Below are 15,884 nucleotides of genomic sequence, written 5' to 3' on the forward strand. Positions count from 1 at the left end.
TTGAACTCAGGATCATCCTCTACCATAGTCGGCTTTTGCTGGTCAGTATCAAGGGGAATCAGTCCATGAGGCAGAGAAGATAAATAGTGGATACAGAAGCACTGGATAACCCAGACACAGCAGGAAAGCAGTGGATTGGAACTTGGATAAAGACTTGGGAACAACCAAGAGCAGGAAACTTAGATGAACTACGGACTGTTGGGTGACCAAATAGAAAAAAAGAAAGAAGGAAAGAAACAGGCTGGTAATAGCCATCAGTTCAAAATACAGGTAATTAGCAGATGTTGAAGTAATTAGCACTTGTGGAGGTAGTTAGCACTTGCTGAAGCAGTCTGAATAGCCAAGGAAGCAGTTGCAGCACTGAGGACAAATGAACTTCTTCCCATGCTCTGCAACTCTTTCAAACACTACATACCAGACAAACCTTGTGCTCCCACAGGATGAACATTCCTACTCACGTGACACTTTTGGTGACGAAGATGCCAGGAGCTGGAATGATCTCTCCATGCCCACATGGTAAGTTAGGAGCAACATGAGGACAACACAGGAACTTCCAGTTGATCAGACTGCAAGGACTTTTCAGCTACTTCTAAAATTAAGGGCCTTTTTCCTCCTACCACCGGAGAAAGGAGAGCACACTGGATCACTGAACAACATTTCCATTGGCTAAAAAGCAGTGTTTTAATTATTCTGTTAGTGGATCTCAGACACTTTTCTTGCCCCAAAATACAAAAAGTGAATACAAAGTATAAAACTGATACAAAGAAAATGAACGGGGTCCAAGACAGTCATTATAGTGTTTGGTTTCTTTCCTGAGGTATGGGAACACACACATTGCATACTTTTCTGTAAAGGATTTTGTTTAAAAAAAACCATTTATTTTTATTTCAGCCTGTAATAATGCAGTATATTTATAGAATTACACTAATTAATGCCACCACTAAATTAAACACCAGTTTTGATTTGTGACTGCCGTACTGTTAGATGTCAGTGTAGGAGGCATTTACACCATGGACTGACAAAAGGGTCTGACTGTATTTACAGTCAGAGACATCTTTGTCTTCTGCATTTGAGCAGGTTTTCCAGGTTTTCAAGGTGGTCACTTGATCACTGGAAGTTGAAACCAAGATAAAACCCAGTGTGGAAAGGCCTCTTCTGAAAAAGAGTTATCACACCTAGAAGATATTGTCATAGTTTTTGGAATTATGACTGCACTAAGAAATTAATTTATCTGAAAGGACTTGATTTGATACACCCCACTGCAAACCCAGGAGTGATGGGTTTTCTTGGTTAATTTGCTTGGAAGTGGAATGCTGCAACTTGGATGTGATTTCCTCCACCAATATTGGTCATAGGTGAGTGTAGGGTACTGAATCTGGAACTGAAAAGAAATTTAGGACAGCAAGTAGCATAATGTGACCGAGATAATTTATCACCAGGCAATGGTACCCTGCTTATATTTATTCTGAAACACTTCTGAAAGAAGCATCTTATGAAAGTTACCAATGCAGAAGAGCAATTGTGTGGTCTGATACTGCTGTCAAAACACAGCAGCTGCACAATGTTTTCAAAGGAAATAAAAACACATCAACATGGACTTAGCTAACTGAAGTCATACAGAGCTGAGTGGCAGGCACCAGACTGGGCTGAGGTATGACATTCTCCACCAGGCTGCAAAAGTTCCACCCCAAAAGGTAAGTCTTAGACCTCCAAAATATCTTGTGTCATGGTTGCTTTCATCCTAAAAATGTTCAAACACAAATGCCCACATTCTGGAGAAGTTTCCTGGGATTTTCTGTTTGGGTTGCTAGAGGTGATTGGAAACACCAAGATTAATGCATGAGCAGTGATTGGTAAGGCACTTTAAGACTGATAACCCTTTAGCAAGAACTGATCTCATTCAAAACCATGGAAAAGCACAGAGTTACAAGGACCTTGAGGGAGCTATTGCTGCCTCTGCCTCTGTACAACAGACACCTGTCTTCAAAAGAAGATTCAGACTCCTGAATTCTAATGAAGAAGCAAAAAAGACATATCCACACATTAGGAACGTGTTCAGGTGCTTTAAATCTCATCTTATCATGTGGAGACATGGTTGGAGCAGAACCAGCATCCCTGCAATGTGTTTAGCACAGGTCTAACCTGGCTCTTCCCACGGTGACCCAAAGCTTTTCCTCTCCTTGTTGTGAGGGCACACATTCCACACCTGGGCAGTCACCTCAAGAAGATGCTTTTGCACTTGTGAGCTACAAAGAGAAAAGGGGCCAGTCATGGCTGCAGCTCTCAGGCAAGAGGCAGGACCTGGGAGAAGCTCCTGGAGTAACCACTCCAGAATCCTCACAAGGGAGTGCTCACAGTGCCCACCTCATAGTGCCCTTTAGAGAGAGAAAAAACATAGGGTGGCAAACCTGAGGCAACCTCTCCTGGTGAAACAAGAAAGAGCCAACACTTATGTGCCCCTGCTCTGGGGGATGTTGTCAGGGAGTCATTGACAAGAGCCAAGCCTCCCATGGGTGTCCCACAGGAGTGTTAGCAACCAGGATGTGCCTGGAGCAGGATGTGCCTGGAGCAGGATCGCCTGCACCAGGATCACCACTGCACATGCTCAGGGACATGTTCATAGCATGCAGCTTGTTGCCAACTACAATTTGATCTCTATAACTCCATTTTAAGTACTACAGAACACAACAAGGTAACTGAACTTAAACCTTTATGACAATTAGGAAACTCCACCCTTTGAATAAAGAGCCTTTTTACCTCTGTCTTAATGGTAGCAAGAAATGCTGCCAACTTCCACTAAAGGAGCATCTACTTTCCAATCAGCAACTGTAGCATCTAGGTAATTCCTACCAGTCCCTGGCAAAGCACTGCACCACAAATAATTCAGAGGAAGTTCTTCTTGATGGGACCCTAATTGCTGGCACCTTTGAGAATCTCAGTTGCTGCAGTGGAAGAGATAAAAATGCATAGTACAAACAATTTGAAACAGTGTGCATTTGACAGAACACTGCTTGAGTAAAAAATGTATTTTGAAAGAAATAAATCCTGTTGTGGTTTTGATTATACTAATTATTTACTTTATTGAATTGTTTCCACTTTGAAAATGTGTATGTTTTGTTCTACACTGTCTACTAAAATGAAGAATAAAACCAGACTGATCAGTTTTGCCTTTGGAACCCCTATATCAATTGCCAACACAATAATTTTACATTTAAATTGCAAACAATACCTGGTGATATTTTAATCCAAACCAGTAAAAATTTTAAATTGAAATCTTAAAACTGTTTCTGGAAGCATTTCTCTTCACACTGGATTCTGAAATCTTTTTAGAGAACAGAATCAGTATTTTATGCCTGCATTATGCAACCACATTACATTCTGAAAATGGAATTATTCAGAGGGAGCAATATTTCATCAAAGAATGGTTAAGGAATTGAAAAGAAAACCCTGGTGCTGTTACACTTCTCGCCCATCAGGCAAATACATAGAACAGATCAGAATGTTTTGTCCAAAGGCTGGGAAGCGCCCCAGTGACTCCCAAGTGTCTGTAAAGATGTTATACTTCAGGAAGAGGCGCTGCTCCAAGCTGGAAGACAGAGTAATATTCCTACTCAAGATATAGACTCCATCGTTGTGGAGAGTGCAAGTCAAGTTAAGGCCGGATTTGGATGAGTTCTCATTGAGGTAGAGCCACTCTTTGGTGGCAATGTTGTAGGACTGCACAGTCAGCACGTCCTCGCTGGGGCTGGATCTCTGGTTTGGTCCAAGGTCGAGGATGCAGCCCCCCACCAGGTAGATGGTCTCCTCCACAGAGAGCATCTGCTGCTTGCGGACATGCACGTCACACAGCTCCAAGTTGGTCCAGGAATCAGAAGTGGGACAGTACTGCAGGATGCTCATGTTCCTGCCTGAAACAGAGGAGACATTCACAAATACATAATTGTATCAGAAGGCACTCGTGGGGGAGCATTCTTCTTCCCTACCAAGTGTCCCAGCCTTTACTGCAGGTTGCTCACACACTGCAGCGCACAAGCAGGGCAAGCCAGGGGAGAAATGGTGATCACTGACAACTGCAGCTCTTTGCCCTTGACTAGAAACTTTGAATGTTCTGTTCCTTGGCACAAGGGAAAAAAGTTATGCTACTTCTGGCACATTACATGATGTAAATTTTCTGGGCATGCACATTTTAGCAGAATAATCCCTACCTTTTAACTTCTGCTTTTAATTTTGTCTCTGATTGATACGTAAGAATTTTTTTACAAAAAGAGAAATGGAGTAATATTCTCCTCTCCAGAAGTGGTCACAGATGAATCAAACTATCATGAAGACAGTATGCTTCATTAATGGCTGTCAAATGATGATTTATCATCTAAGCTTAACTTTGATACTTTGCATTTCATTCTATAAATCGAAGTTTTATGGAATAAAATTTGTAAAGCTGGTTACATTTCAGCAAGTGGCCTGGATGACCTAAGGGCTACCTTATAAAGAGAGAAACACATATTGTCAAAATCATCTCAAAACCAGGAACTCTGTGCTCTGCCATCAGGCAGAGGCTCAGAAAGAAGCTGAAATCATGTCCATAATTCACAGCTCAGTGCTCAGTGAATGCTTGTGTTGGCAATAGTGTTATTCCACAAAATTGTTACCATGCCACCCTGACTTATGGCGCAGTGAAGACCCTGGCTGTGCCCAAGGTTTCACTAAATTATCACAGAACGCACACGACTCAGTAAATTCAGTTCCAGTCTCCAGAGACAGACCTGAGCTCAAATCCAGCCTCAAGTGACAAGCAGGAACAGGTTTGCAGACTCCAGACAGGTCTTTTATTAAATCTGCTCCATGTTACCAGTCTGTGCTGCATGATGACTTCCAGTGAGCTCCCAGGGGAAGAGCAGACAGGGACATACTGACGAGTTCTATAAGGGCACAGGTATAAATAGCCCCAAATATAACTGGACTGTCGTGAATGAAGTGCATCAGTGGCGTGACCAGGGAGGTGCTGCTCCAGCATTTGCACTCTGGTTTATTTCATGTCAATGCTCTGTGAAACTGCAGCTCTACACATAGATGACCTTTGTACAAATAACGTATCATTCTCTGACTCATTATGGGGAGAAATCCCAATTAAGTTTCTATGACTATCTACAGCAGTAAACTTCTCCTGGAAAATGTGCTATTTGAGAGGAGGTGTATGAAATAGAAGTCCATTGCAATGTGGGCCTCACATGCTCAGTCCACAGCCTGGGTCTTTTATATCCACTGAAACAACAAAAAAAAACCCAAAAAAACCCCCAAAATACAAAACATGAACACCACAGTGCCTGACATGGAATTTCTGTTAGGATCTACATTCACAAGTGAGAGCTGCAAACTCAAGAGAAGGCCTTTATTCAAGAAGTGGGAAATTCCAGATCCCGCCATCTTTTGGAAAGTGCAGTCTCAGGAGAAAGCTCTACACAAATTAAAAAAATAGCCCACAAAATCTACCAAAACTGAAGTATATACAGAAATACCAAAAATTACTAAGAATAACATAACACTAATTGCTGCACGTATTTTATCTAATAAATGCAACAAACTAGCAAATAAACCTTAAGTGTTTTTTAGATCTTTAGGCCTTAACACTTTGACACCTGCATAATTTGGAAGGAGAATCATCAGTTAATCGTGGCAAATCTGGTTTCTAAGTCTGCTACCTGTCCTAAGCCAAGATGTCACAGAAAAACTGATTCCAGACCCTTGTTTGGGAAATTATTTATAAGAAGCACAGGTGTTTGTTGTCCTGATTTGCATTTCATCTTATAAATCGAAGTTTTATGGAACAAAATTTGTAAAGCTAGTTACATTTCAGCCTAAATGTGTTAGTTATCTACTGCTCAAAACTTCCTATTGTTTTATGGCCCTATTTCCATCAAAAAAGGCTTGTAGGAAAAGACCTAGGAAACAACAGAGGTTTGGAGGGCAGCAGCAATCTCCTGGAGTGTGGAGGAAGCCAGAGGTAACTCACTCCTTCAGCTGATCCCACAGGTAGCAAGTACTGAGTGAGGAGCCTGACACAGGGCAGCAATCCTGACTGCACATGCCTTGTGCAGGAGTTTTAAAAGGAATGGGATCTGAATCAGTAATGTGCTAATCTTCCTCTTTATGACACCAGGAGTAGGCAGCCTGATGAAAGAACACCACAAATATCAGAAAAGGAACTGGCAGAGTGCAGAGGGTGTAGGAGAAAAGCTGGTCCTCCCATGATGGTGTAGCACTCTTAACCAAGTCAGAGGTTTTTCACCTTACCTCTTCTTTCTCTCTCTCTAGATAAAAATGCCAAACCGCTAACTCCGGTCTCTAGAGACAAGACTTCCCATCAGCCTGTTTCAACCCCTTCTCCTCGTTCTCCTGTCTCACAGGATGTTTCCCTTTGGATCTGACTTCTCAGCATGACAAGTGATTCCTGCCAGACATTCTGAGTCCCAGTGCTGGACATGAGGGAGCACAATGGCCCCAAAAGATGCCATAGTGGGGATGAGCAGAGGACTGGGACTGCAGCTCTCAATATAAGACACTGGCACATTTTTCTCAGAAGAAGCCACAAGGCTCTGGGTCAGAGTGGTCTGGACAAAATGTGTTTGAGGGTTTTCATTACCAAAAGGACCACAGGGGGTGGCAGTGTGTCTTTTATAAACTTTAAAATGGTTCAGAGCTCAAATCTGCTCAGATACTAGAAGGGACAGCTTGTTCTAACATCAGTTTAGCTTTGCTTGCAGTACTGTCTTTAAAAGCTGATCTATTTTCTAACTTCATTTTCTGTTTGGAAAGAAAACCCTTAAAACTACTGTGGTCAACTGAAGTGGGAAAAGGCCAAATTCAAACTTACGAAATCCTGGTAAATACTGAACATTTGACATGTTTAAAAAACTGACTTCTAAAGCTCTGAGAAAATGGTCTGCCTCCCAGAAAATGGCACTATGCACTTAAAGAATGAACAAATGGGAGCTCTTTTTAACAGCACTTGTTTGCTCACTGGATAAAAGAAAAGTAATTGTCAGAAAAGAATGAAACTTCAAATCCTTCCCTCTGTTCAATGTCCTCAGAAAATGTGGTATAGAAATTAAATAAGCTAAAAGTGTTGGTTCTTGCTTCAGCTTTTGATTATTCTATTAGGTTATTAAGGTATAGGTTGAATTTGCCTGTGAAAGCACTTAAATACTGTAGTGAAAAGACCATGACATCTATTAATACATGAGAAATACTAACGCAGGCAGATATTTTCTAGGCATTTTTCCTTCTGACAGTCTAAACCAGGTATTTAGAAAGTAAACAAAGTATATCTGTTGAGACCTCTATTTACTATGTGATCAAAATCTAAGAGAAGGGGTAGCAGCTAAACTGGGTGCTGAAGTACCCATTAGTTTGTTCTCTCCAAATAACAGAGCCCCAGGTCCACACAGGCTCTGAAAAAAAATACAAATACCTGATTCTTCCCTGACAGAGCTATTTTGTTTTGTTTTGTTTCGTTTGTCAATTATTTTCTAGCAGCCATTTATTTCTATGTCTTTTAATGAGCATTACGCAGCCTTCTACGTAAGTTCAAAAGCTTTCCTGAAAAACAAGAGAAAATTATCTGGGCCTTGGAAACAATCAGGTAAAAAGCAACAAGACATAACAGCAAACTTGTTACCTCGTGCAGTGTATCCTCCAATAACATAGATCTTGCCCTTGCATTCACAAGCTGAGAATTCCGCAAGAGGGTTTGGCATGGACGCCACGAAATTCCACCAGTCATTTTCTGGGTTGTAGCACTCCACGTTGGAAAGGGACTGGCCACCGATGGCATAGAGCTTTCCACTGACAGCCAGGAGCTTGAAGTTGGATCTGAAAGAACAGATTGCAGCACAGAAATGAGTTGCATCACGTACAGAAATACAGAGGAAAGCTCTTCCTACCCAGGCTCTGACACACGCATCACCACTCACAGTTTGCACCATCACTTCAGCATCTGAACTCTTCTGTGCAAGGCCAAAATGCTGTAACTACATTGGAATTACTCAGGACAGTACCCAGTGACATTTTGGATGTTGTTGATGATGCTGCAGAGGCTGAGGAATATTTTGTTCTGTATCTGTGCCAGTTCAGCTCTGAATGTTCAGTTTAACCAATGTGCTCAGTAGACAGCTCGTTTTTATTAGGCTTTTAGTAATGTGCCATTGGTAGAGAAAAATGCATTACATGGACACACAGTCAAGGATATAATTTCAGTTAAAATCGCAGAAATTTCAAACAAGACTTGATGGATGCCTACGAATGCATACTTGTTTTAGGCTGCATTATGGAATCTCTTTAATAACCCTAATAAAAAAGCAATTTAAAGTGGAACACATTGAATCCTGTTCTGCAAAGAAAGAAGAGAGAATCTTCTGTACCCTGTTCAGCAATAAATCACTAAATACATCCTCTGAAGCAAGATCTATCTGTAAATTATGTTCTACTCATAGCTGAACAAAAATTACATTGCACTCTGTGAGTAATGCCCTCCAAACTGGTCATTTATTTCTTAGTCTGTTCCATTATGCTCTCAAAATTCACGCATGGCAAAGGGCAACTTCCTAATTCCTGAAGCACGAGGTCTCCTATCTCACACCCTGAAGGTAACACAGACACAAACAAATGGTCCAAGGGTATTAAAGGTGCAGGTCTGGAGGAAGAAACTGGAGGATGTGAAGACAGAACTCTTGGATGCTCAAGCTCTTCCTTCCAGCTAGGGAAGCTGGTCTAATAAAGGATGAGTTTTCCTCTCCCCAGGAACAGCCTCACTGCCTAGAAAGGTTGTTCCTTCTCTTCTGCTGAGCCAATTGAGATTTTACCATGAGTATCCCAATTAACTGGATGTGTGGCAGTCCCTGGAGTGCACCAGCTCAGCACAAAGCCAAAAAGGGAACTGTGTTGTGTCTGTAAAACTGAAATGATGTTTCAGACCTGCACTGGCCTGCTGGGCAGCAAAGGGAGTTCCACCCTGTGGGAATCCAACATTCAAAACTTACTGCTAAGTACTTTTGCAGGGTTTTGTCTGGACAAAATGAACCCTGCCTAGCAGCAGACTTCCCTGCAACTTCTTTTTATTAAATGTATTTGGAAAAAGGATTTGGTTCCAGATGGAATCACTTTGTTCTTGTCATCCTGATGCAGCTTTGGAAACCAAAATGCTCCTTTGAAGGAATTAATTGCTTTTTATGCACTTTTTTTCCCCTGACATTTATGATTAGGTCAGTCTGTTCATATTCCCTCAATAGCAATTATGCTTTCCATTTTAGAGAATTCAGAATACCATAGCAATCAATAGCAGGTATGAAATGAGGATAACTACTTGCAAAAAACTATGATTTTCAAAGGAATATACCTGTTGTAAAAGTAAGGATAGAAAAAAAATTCCACAAATTAACAAAGGGGCAAATCCACAGGGAAAATTATCTATTGAAACACAACTTCCAGCTTTAAATATTCTAAAAGGAGGCCAAAAACCTTTGTATCAGTCATTTAATCACTTCCAAACACTCATTAAAATGGAGTGGAGGTATCTCAAATTTATGGAATTCATTAACAATAAGGTTCATTTTACTCAAAAGTAGCTGCAAATATCCATCAGCACACTTTATATGAAAGTTTGGACAATGGCTCAACATGTTATGAAAAACTTCTACCATTCACCTCTCCATGCCAGTAATAGCAGGTGTCTTTACAAAGAGTGAACATTAGGAAATATTTAGGTCATTTTTACACTCTTTTAATGCATTGGAGCAGCTGAAACCAAGGAAAGCAAACACTGAGCAGGGAGCCAGCTCTCCACAACCAACAACTGTTCCATGGACTACAGCCTGGGAACAGCAGGGCCGAATCTGTCAGATTCAACCACGACGGAACTCCACTCACACCTGCGACTTGCCGAAACACGAGGGATCAAGATGTACTTTCCAAAAACCAGGCCTAGTGGGTCCCCTCTTGCTGGGACAAGCCAAGGTATGAGCTGCCTCCTGCTGCTGCCATTCACTCTGAACAGAACCCCAGGAACACCAGCGAGTGGGAGCCGTGGGGTTTTACCATTGCTCAAAATCTGTTTCTTCGCTCAATAAAGTGCAAAGCACTACGTGCAGAAAGGAAGGAAAATGTAACGCAGGAATGCAGAGGAGCTGGAGGTCAGAGCGGCTTTCTGCACACAAGACAACACTCCACAGCTTCCTAAACCCCCCCCCATGGCTCTGGATTGTGTTAGGTGTATCTGCAGGAGGCCATGGGGGCAGTGGCTGTAAAGGACCAGCACACGTGGCTTTTGTTCACTGACAATCTCACTTAGTGTACAACAAAAAAGAGTTAGCCCAGATACTGGAGAGGACTTTCTGATCAGAGGGGTGGCTAAACATGGGAACAAGACACCTGGGAGGAGGATTCCAAGGCAGGCTGGAATCTACATTGCTGGAGGATTTCAAGAGCAAATTATATGTGTATTTGTTAGCCTTGGTCCTGCTGCAGAACCTGAGCCTTGGATTAACCAGCATTGCTTCTTCCTGCCAAATGATCAATTTAACCTTAAAACTTCTCAAAAATCAGGTGACTCCTTTATACTAGAGTTAAAGCACTTACAAGAGAGACAAGGAATCATGAAAGCACAGTTACAAAGCAATTCCAAAGTGTTTTACATATTTTCAATGAGTTACTTCTTTTTTCCTTTTTTATATTTCTTATATGAGTCTGCAGAGTACCCTGCATCCAGCATTTGGCTTTGGATGTGTGTGATACATTTGTGATAAATAAGGTATGGATAGCTCTAACTGAAAAATTTCTGAAGTCTATTTTTCACCAGCACAGAAGAACTTTGAGTGAATTTTAAAAAAAAGTAAATAATGAGGAAAGAGAAGGTCTCCTAAACAAGTAGCACTCTCTAGAAGCATCATCTCCTATATTCCTGTAGGAGTCCTCAGAGTGGCGGCAGTTCAGGCTCAGACTGCCCACAAAAATCACGTTCCATGTGCATGTGCCTAACTCCAGCCAGGGTCCTACTATGGTCTTCCAAGCCTGGAAGATTTACCTGCCATGAGTAGGAAGCTTCAGAAGGAAAATAGAAGTGGAATATACAGCTCTAACTGGCACATGCAATAGAAATCCTATATTATTTTTAAATAGCAAATTTCAACAGACACTGTTCACTTAAAAAAAAAAAAAAAAAAAAAAGGTTTGGAAAGGTATTCAAAGACATTACTGCAACAGTCCCCTATGCACTTTGTTACCTTCTTGACCCCAAAGACCACAAGTGGTCTCGGGCAACACTTACATGGAGCTGCTTCCATTAAAAAGTTCAGGTCATTCTCTGGAGAATTCCAAGTACAGAAACACCTCTAGAATGAAAAGGTCTAGAAACTGTGATCTGATGTGGACTATTTGTGACCAGCACTGGATTTAGCACTCAGACGATGAGAAATTCCATGCTCAGTCACGGGCTTCCTTTGTGAGCCAATGATTTTATCTCCCTTGTGTATGCATAAATTGGGAATAACACTTTCTCGGGCTCCTGGGGGCATCACAAGAACAACATACAGGAGTTGCCTATTGTGAACAAGTTTGAAATTAAAGTAATAAGAACTGTACACCTAGAAAGAAAGCCAACAGTGATGACCCAAACCAGAATGGCTGCTAAATATTCAGGTGGCTTTTGTCTTCTACTCAGAAGTAGGTTAGGACTGTTTCATCTAAGCATGTGTAGAGAATCCCAGCATCCTGGGATTCTCTATTATGACAATGGAAATAATTCACAATAAAAACACTGTAGAACTTAAAAGGTTTGTTTAGGGCAGAAAACTCTCATATGAACAGAAGGGCAGCACAATTACATCCATAACTCCTCAACCTTCCCTCGAGGCCAACACATGCAGTCGCTCATGCAGGACAAATCCAGATCCTCTGCTGTCTGAAGTCAAACCAACTTCAATGGAAACTAGAGCCCTCCCTGAAGGTATGTCCAATTTCATCCACGGGATGTAATTATATCAGCTGGCATAAATTCATTTGCCAGACAGTCACATGGCTGTAATTCCTAAACAGAAGGCTGGGCAACCACCCTGCTTATTTTACTACAGCATAACAAACTAAAAATACAATGCCAAGCAAACTGCAGCTCTAATTGCAGCACAGATGTGTTGCAGACAGGCATTGGCACTGGTCGTGTAGCACGCAAACCCCTCATGTTAAAAATGACCCTGCTCTCGGCTCCTAGGGCATAAGCCATCCCTCCCCGCCACAAAACACCAAGCAGGTCATCAGGGAGCTGAAATGTTTTGTCATATAGAAAAAATAACAATTAACAACTGCAGAGCTGAGACTTCATGAAGCTCATAAAATCAGAAACGCGTTTTGTGAAGGGGTCAGATGAGCTTCCATGAAAAAAGCTCCCCCAGTTACTCAGGGAGCAACATCCTCCCTGCTACTTTGCAGGTGTAATTCTGGGTACTTTTTGGCCTGCAATAAGCACCATGGAATATAAGACTAGAGATTATTCCAAAAATATCCATTTGCATGCTGCTTTTCTGCAGTGAATGGCCAATGTGAAATTCCATTCAAAGGAACACCTTGCTGTCACCTGTGATGGGTTTGAAGATTAAGTTAGCTTGGCAATCCCATTGAAAACAGTAATGTTATGAGAAAACATCCATGTGCATATTTCAAGTATAATGATTATAGATCCTAGCAAAAAAAAAAAAAAAAAAGGGGCGAGGGTGGAGGAAAAAAGGGTGATCTAGAGTTTGAATACACAAACTGCAAGGTGCAAAAACGGCCTTGAAAAGGTATTTTTTAAAAACCCAAGTTGCAGAGTCACCAGACATAGTAACAGCTCTTTTGCTATACACATCACACAAACAGAACCTTGTGACTTGGTCAGCATGGGACTTCTGTGGGGAAGTTAATTTCCATAGGAGATGCTGCATGGGCTGATCCCATCCTCCTTTTCTAGCGAGGCCGAGTGCTCCCAACCCCTTTCACACAGGTCCTGCTGTAGAATGAAGCCAGCTAAAACATCTCAGGTCCCCAGGCACCTCAAGGAACTCTGATACAGGCTCAGCTTCTAAAAAACAGGTCTGTAACAAAGGGTGTTTTCAGTGTTTAAAAGCCAAACACTCATTTTACAGATGAAACTTTTCCCAACACTGTTCCAAGCAGTCAGAAACACTGAAAAAACGGTTCCTGACCAGTTGTGATGACTGATTACGGAGGTGATTATTTTAGTAAAATTCTCTCAACAACACAAGAAGTGGGGGAAAAAAAAAGGTGAAATAGGAAAGACTTAATTTTAGGTCGAATCCCTGTTTTGAGTGGGTTTAGGTGGCAAAAGCTAAATGGAGACAGGAAGAGAGACTGCACTTTGACTACCCAGATACAAAGCATTTATGCCAATGGTTTGGGTCTCTGCATGCTCTTTCAGTTCACTGGATAGAGAAAACAATTTCCATTCTAGAGTGAATTTTGGCTCCATACTTTTTCAGAGAGAAAAGATAAAATTTAGAACAATTTTATTAAAATGGAAACAAAGAGGAAGTTCATGTTGGAAACAAAGCCAGTTTGTTTCAGTGAAATGAAAGCCTTTGTTTTTATAACTCCAAAGTGTGGTTAAGGTAGAGCAGCCACAACCTTGGCCAGGGAGAAGGCCTCTCTTCTTGGGTCCTCCTCAGGGCTAGGTCTCTATTACTCTTTCAAGTACAAATTACACAAGTGTTTCTGAATACCAACTAAAACATCAACGTGTAATGAACAGTTCAAAAGGATAAAGGTAAAAAAGACAAATTGTCCAAACAATGAATGATTCCCAGATCCAAATATTCACATAAAGTGAGAAATTTCTCACCATCTTCCTGACATTTTTCTGCTATTTCACTGAAGTGCAGGCCTACAAAACATTTGCATTTTTATGGAAATATAAACCACTGGATTACTGCTCCAATTATTATTTTTTTTTTTTGCCATCTCCAGCTCCTGGTAGAGCTTGTATATCCCCACTAAGAGCAGGAAAACTTGTCACTTCCTTTACTGGAGTTACAATATACCACAACGAAAGCAGGAAAGGAATTGTCTCATCGGGTTTGTTTGGCGGTTCAGAGCACAGACAGGTCTGTATCGTATCCCTAAGGCTGAGCCAGTGCCATGTGACTCAACAGGACCTATCTCAACACCAGACAGGGACACACGAGCATCCCAGGGCGCAGGGGTTACCTCTTCTGGTTCATCGAGGCCAGCTGGCTCCACTCGTTCAGGCACGGGTTGTAACAGTGCGCGGCCGAGATCTCCTGGCTCGTGATACGGTAGCCGCCGACGATGAACAGGTAATTGTCCAGCATGGCCGAGCCGTAGCCGCGGACGCTCAGCAGGTCCGCGGGCAGGTTGTTGGCCAGCGGCAGCCACCGCCGCGCCTCCTCGTCGTACCTGAGCATGGCCCAGGGCGCGTCCCCGGCGGGGTGGCAGCCGGCGGGGTGACAGCCGGCGGGCAGCCCCGGCGGACAGGCGCCCATGAAGTCCCCGAGCAGCACCAGGCTGGCCGTGCCCCTCATGCGGCGCTCGCGCAGCTGCTGCTGCAGCGCCGGGGGCAGCAGGAGGTGCGGGCGGGCGTCGGGCCTGCGCAGCACCTGGTGGTAGTGCGCGGCCATGAAGTCCAGGCAGGCGTCGTGCAGGTCCTGCAGGCCGTACACCTGCGCCAGGCGGTGCAGCTCGAAGCAGTTGCCCAGACGCACCTGGGACAGCAGCAGGCGCAGCAGGGGCGTGACCTGCAGGTAGGACGCGGCCTCCACCAGCTCCTCCAGCAGCGGGGGCTCCTCCTCGCCGCCCTCCTCCTGCTCCAGCCTGGCCAGGCAGGACGTGTTGATGAAGTCCAGCACCAGCTCCAGCCCCAGGGCGCTCAGCCCCCCGCGCAGCAGCTGCTCCTCCTGGCCCTGCCCTGCCTCCCGCATTCCCGAGCGGTAGAGCGCTCGGAAATAGTCGCTCTGCTCGATCAGCTTCCTCTTGCACACCGGGTAGCACTTGTCCCCCAGCCGGATCTGCACCACCTCTTCTCCGGCACCGGCCCCATCCCCTGCTTCCCCTTCCCCCTCCTCTTCCTCCTCCTCCTGCCGCCGCCGCCGCCGCTCCGCCAGGGACATCGCTCACCGCGGGCCTGAGGCCGCAGCCGCCGCGCCGGCTCCTCCTCCGCCGGCCGGGACGGGCCGGGCCGGGCCGGGCCGGGATGGGATGGGCGGAGCGGCCCCGGGGTGCGGGGAGGCGCTGCCGCCGCTCCGGCCCTGCAAGGAGTGACAAGGGGAAGAAAAAAAAAAAAAACAACCGCACACAGGGAGGAAAGAGAAAAAAAGCCCGAAAAAGGCAATGTTGAGCGCTCCGGCTCTGCCCGCCGGGGGGGCCGTCAGGGCATCCCCCGGGCCCAGCCAGGGTGGGTGTCAGGGACACGGTGGAAAGGCTAATGCTGGGCTCCAAGGGACAGCCCAGAGGCGCAGCGGTCCTCCCTGGTGCTCCCCTCTCCTGATTTGGGCCGGGATCGCAGCTCCAGCCACAGCTCTAACCCCTTGCCATAAATGTACCGCTGCATCCCTGGCGAGGGGCGACATTCCCGAGCCACACACGCAGGGAAAAAGCAGCGTGTGTGTGCCTGGATCCGCGCACTGGCAGAGCGGAGGAGGAGCGGCACAGCCAGCCTGGTGCCATCGCACCCCGGCACTGCCGCGTCCCTCCCGAGCAAAAGCCTCCCGGAGCTCACCCTGCACGGCCAGTGCAGCAGTGGGACTCGGGAATGGCAAGTGCGATGCCTAACTCTGCTCTGAGCCTCCCGACTCCCTGCGTGTCTCAGCCCCTGGTTTGCCCTGTGAAGA

At 44.4% G+C, this 15,884-nt stretch overlaps 1 protein-coding gene across 1 annotated transcript; it reads right to left on the reverse strand.

Annotated features, from left to right (window-relative positions):
- Positions 1–656: 656 nt before the first annotated feature.
- Positions 657–15,164, reverse strand: KLHL42 (kelch like family member 42). The gene is made up of 3 exons (XM_069003419.1): positions 14,245–15,164; positions 7,676–7,869; positions 657–3,908 (listed from the first exon to the last, which is right to left on the reverse strand). Exons 1-3 carry the CDS (start codon positions 15,162–15,164, stop codon positions 3,457–3,459), a joined length of 1,566 nt encoding a protein of 521 aa, XP_068859520.1. The 3' UTR covers positions 657–3,456.
- Between the last annotated feature and the right edge of the window lie 720 nt (positions 15,165–15,884).

Source organism: Aphelocoma coerulescens, chromosome 1A (genome assembly GCF_041296385.1).
Source record: "Aphelocoma coerulescens isolate FSJ_1873_10779 chromosome 1A, UR_Acoe_1.0, whole genome shotgun sequence".
NCBI classification, from domain to species: domain Eukaryota; kingdom Metazoa; phylum Chordata; class Aves; order Passeriformes; family Corvidae; genus Aphelocoma; species Aphelocoma coerulescens.

Excerpts from the sequence above, each read along its gene's own strand:
- KLHL42 (XM_069003419.1), bottom strand. The coding sequence starts at position 15,164 with ATGTCCCTGGCGGAGCGGCGGCGGCGGCGGCAGGAGGAGGAGGAAGAG. Across the intron at positions 7,870-14,244 it reads GCCTCGATGAACCAGAAGAG|ATCCAACTTCAAGCTCCTGG; the intron begins GTAACCCCTGCG and ends CTGTTCTTTCAG. Across the intron at positions 3,909-7,675 it reads TGGAGGATACACTGCACGAG|GCAGGAACATGAGCATCCTG; the intron begins GTAACAAGTTTG and ends CCTCTGTTTCAG.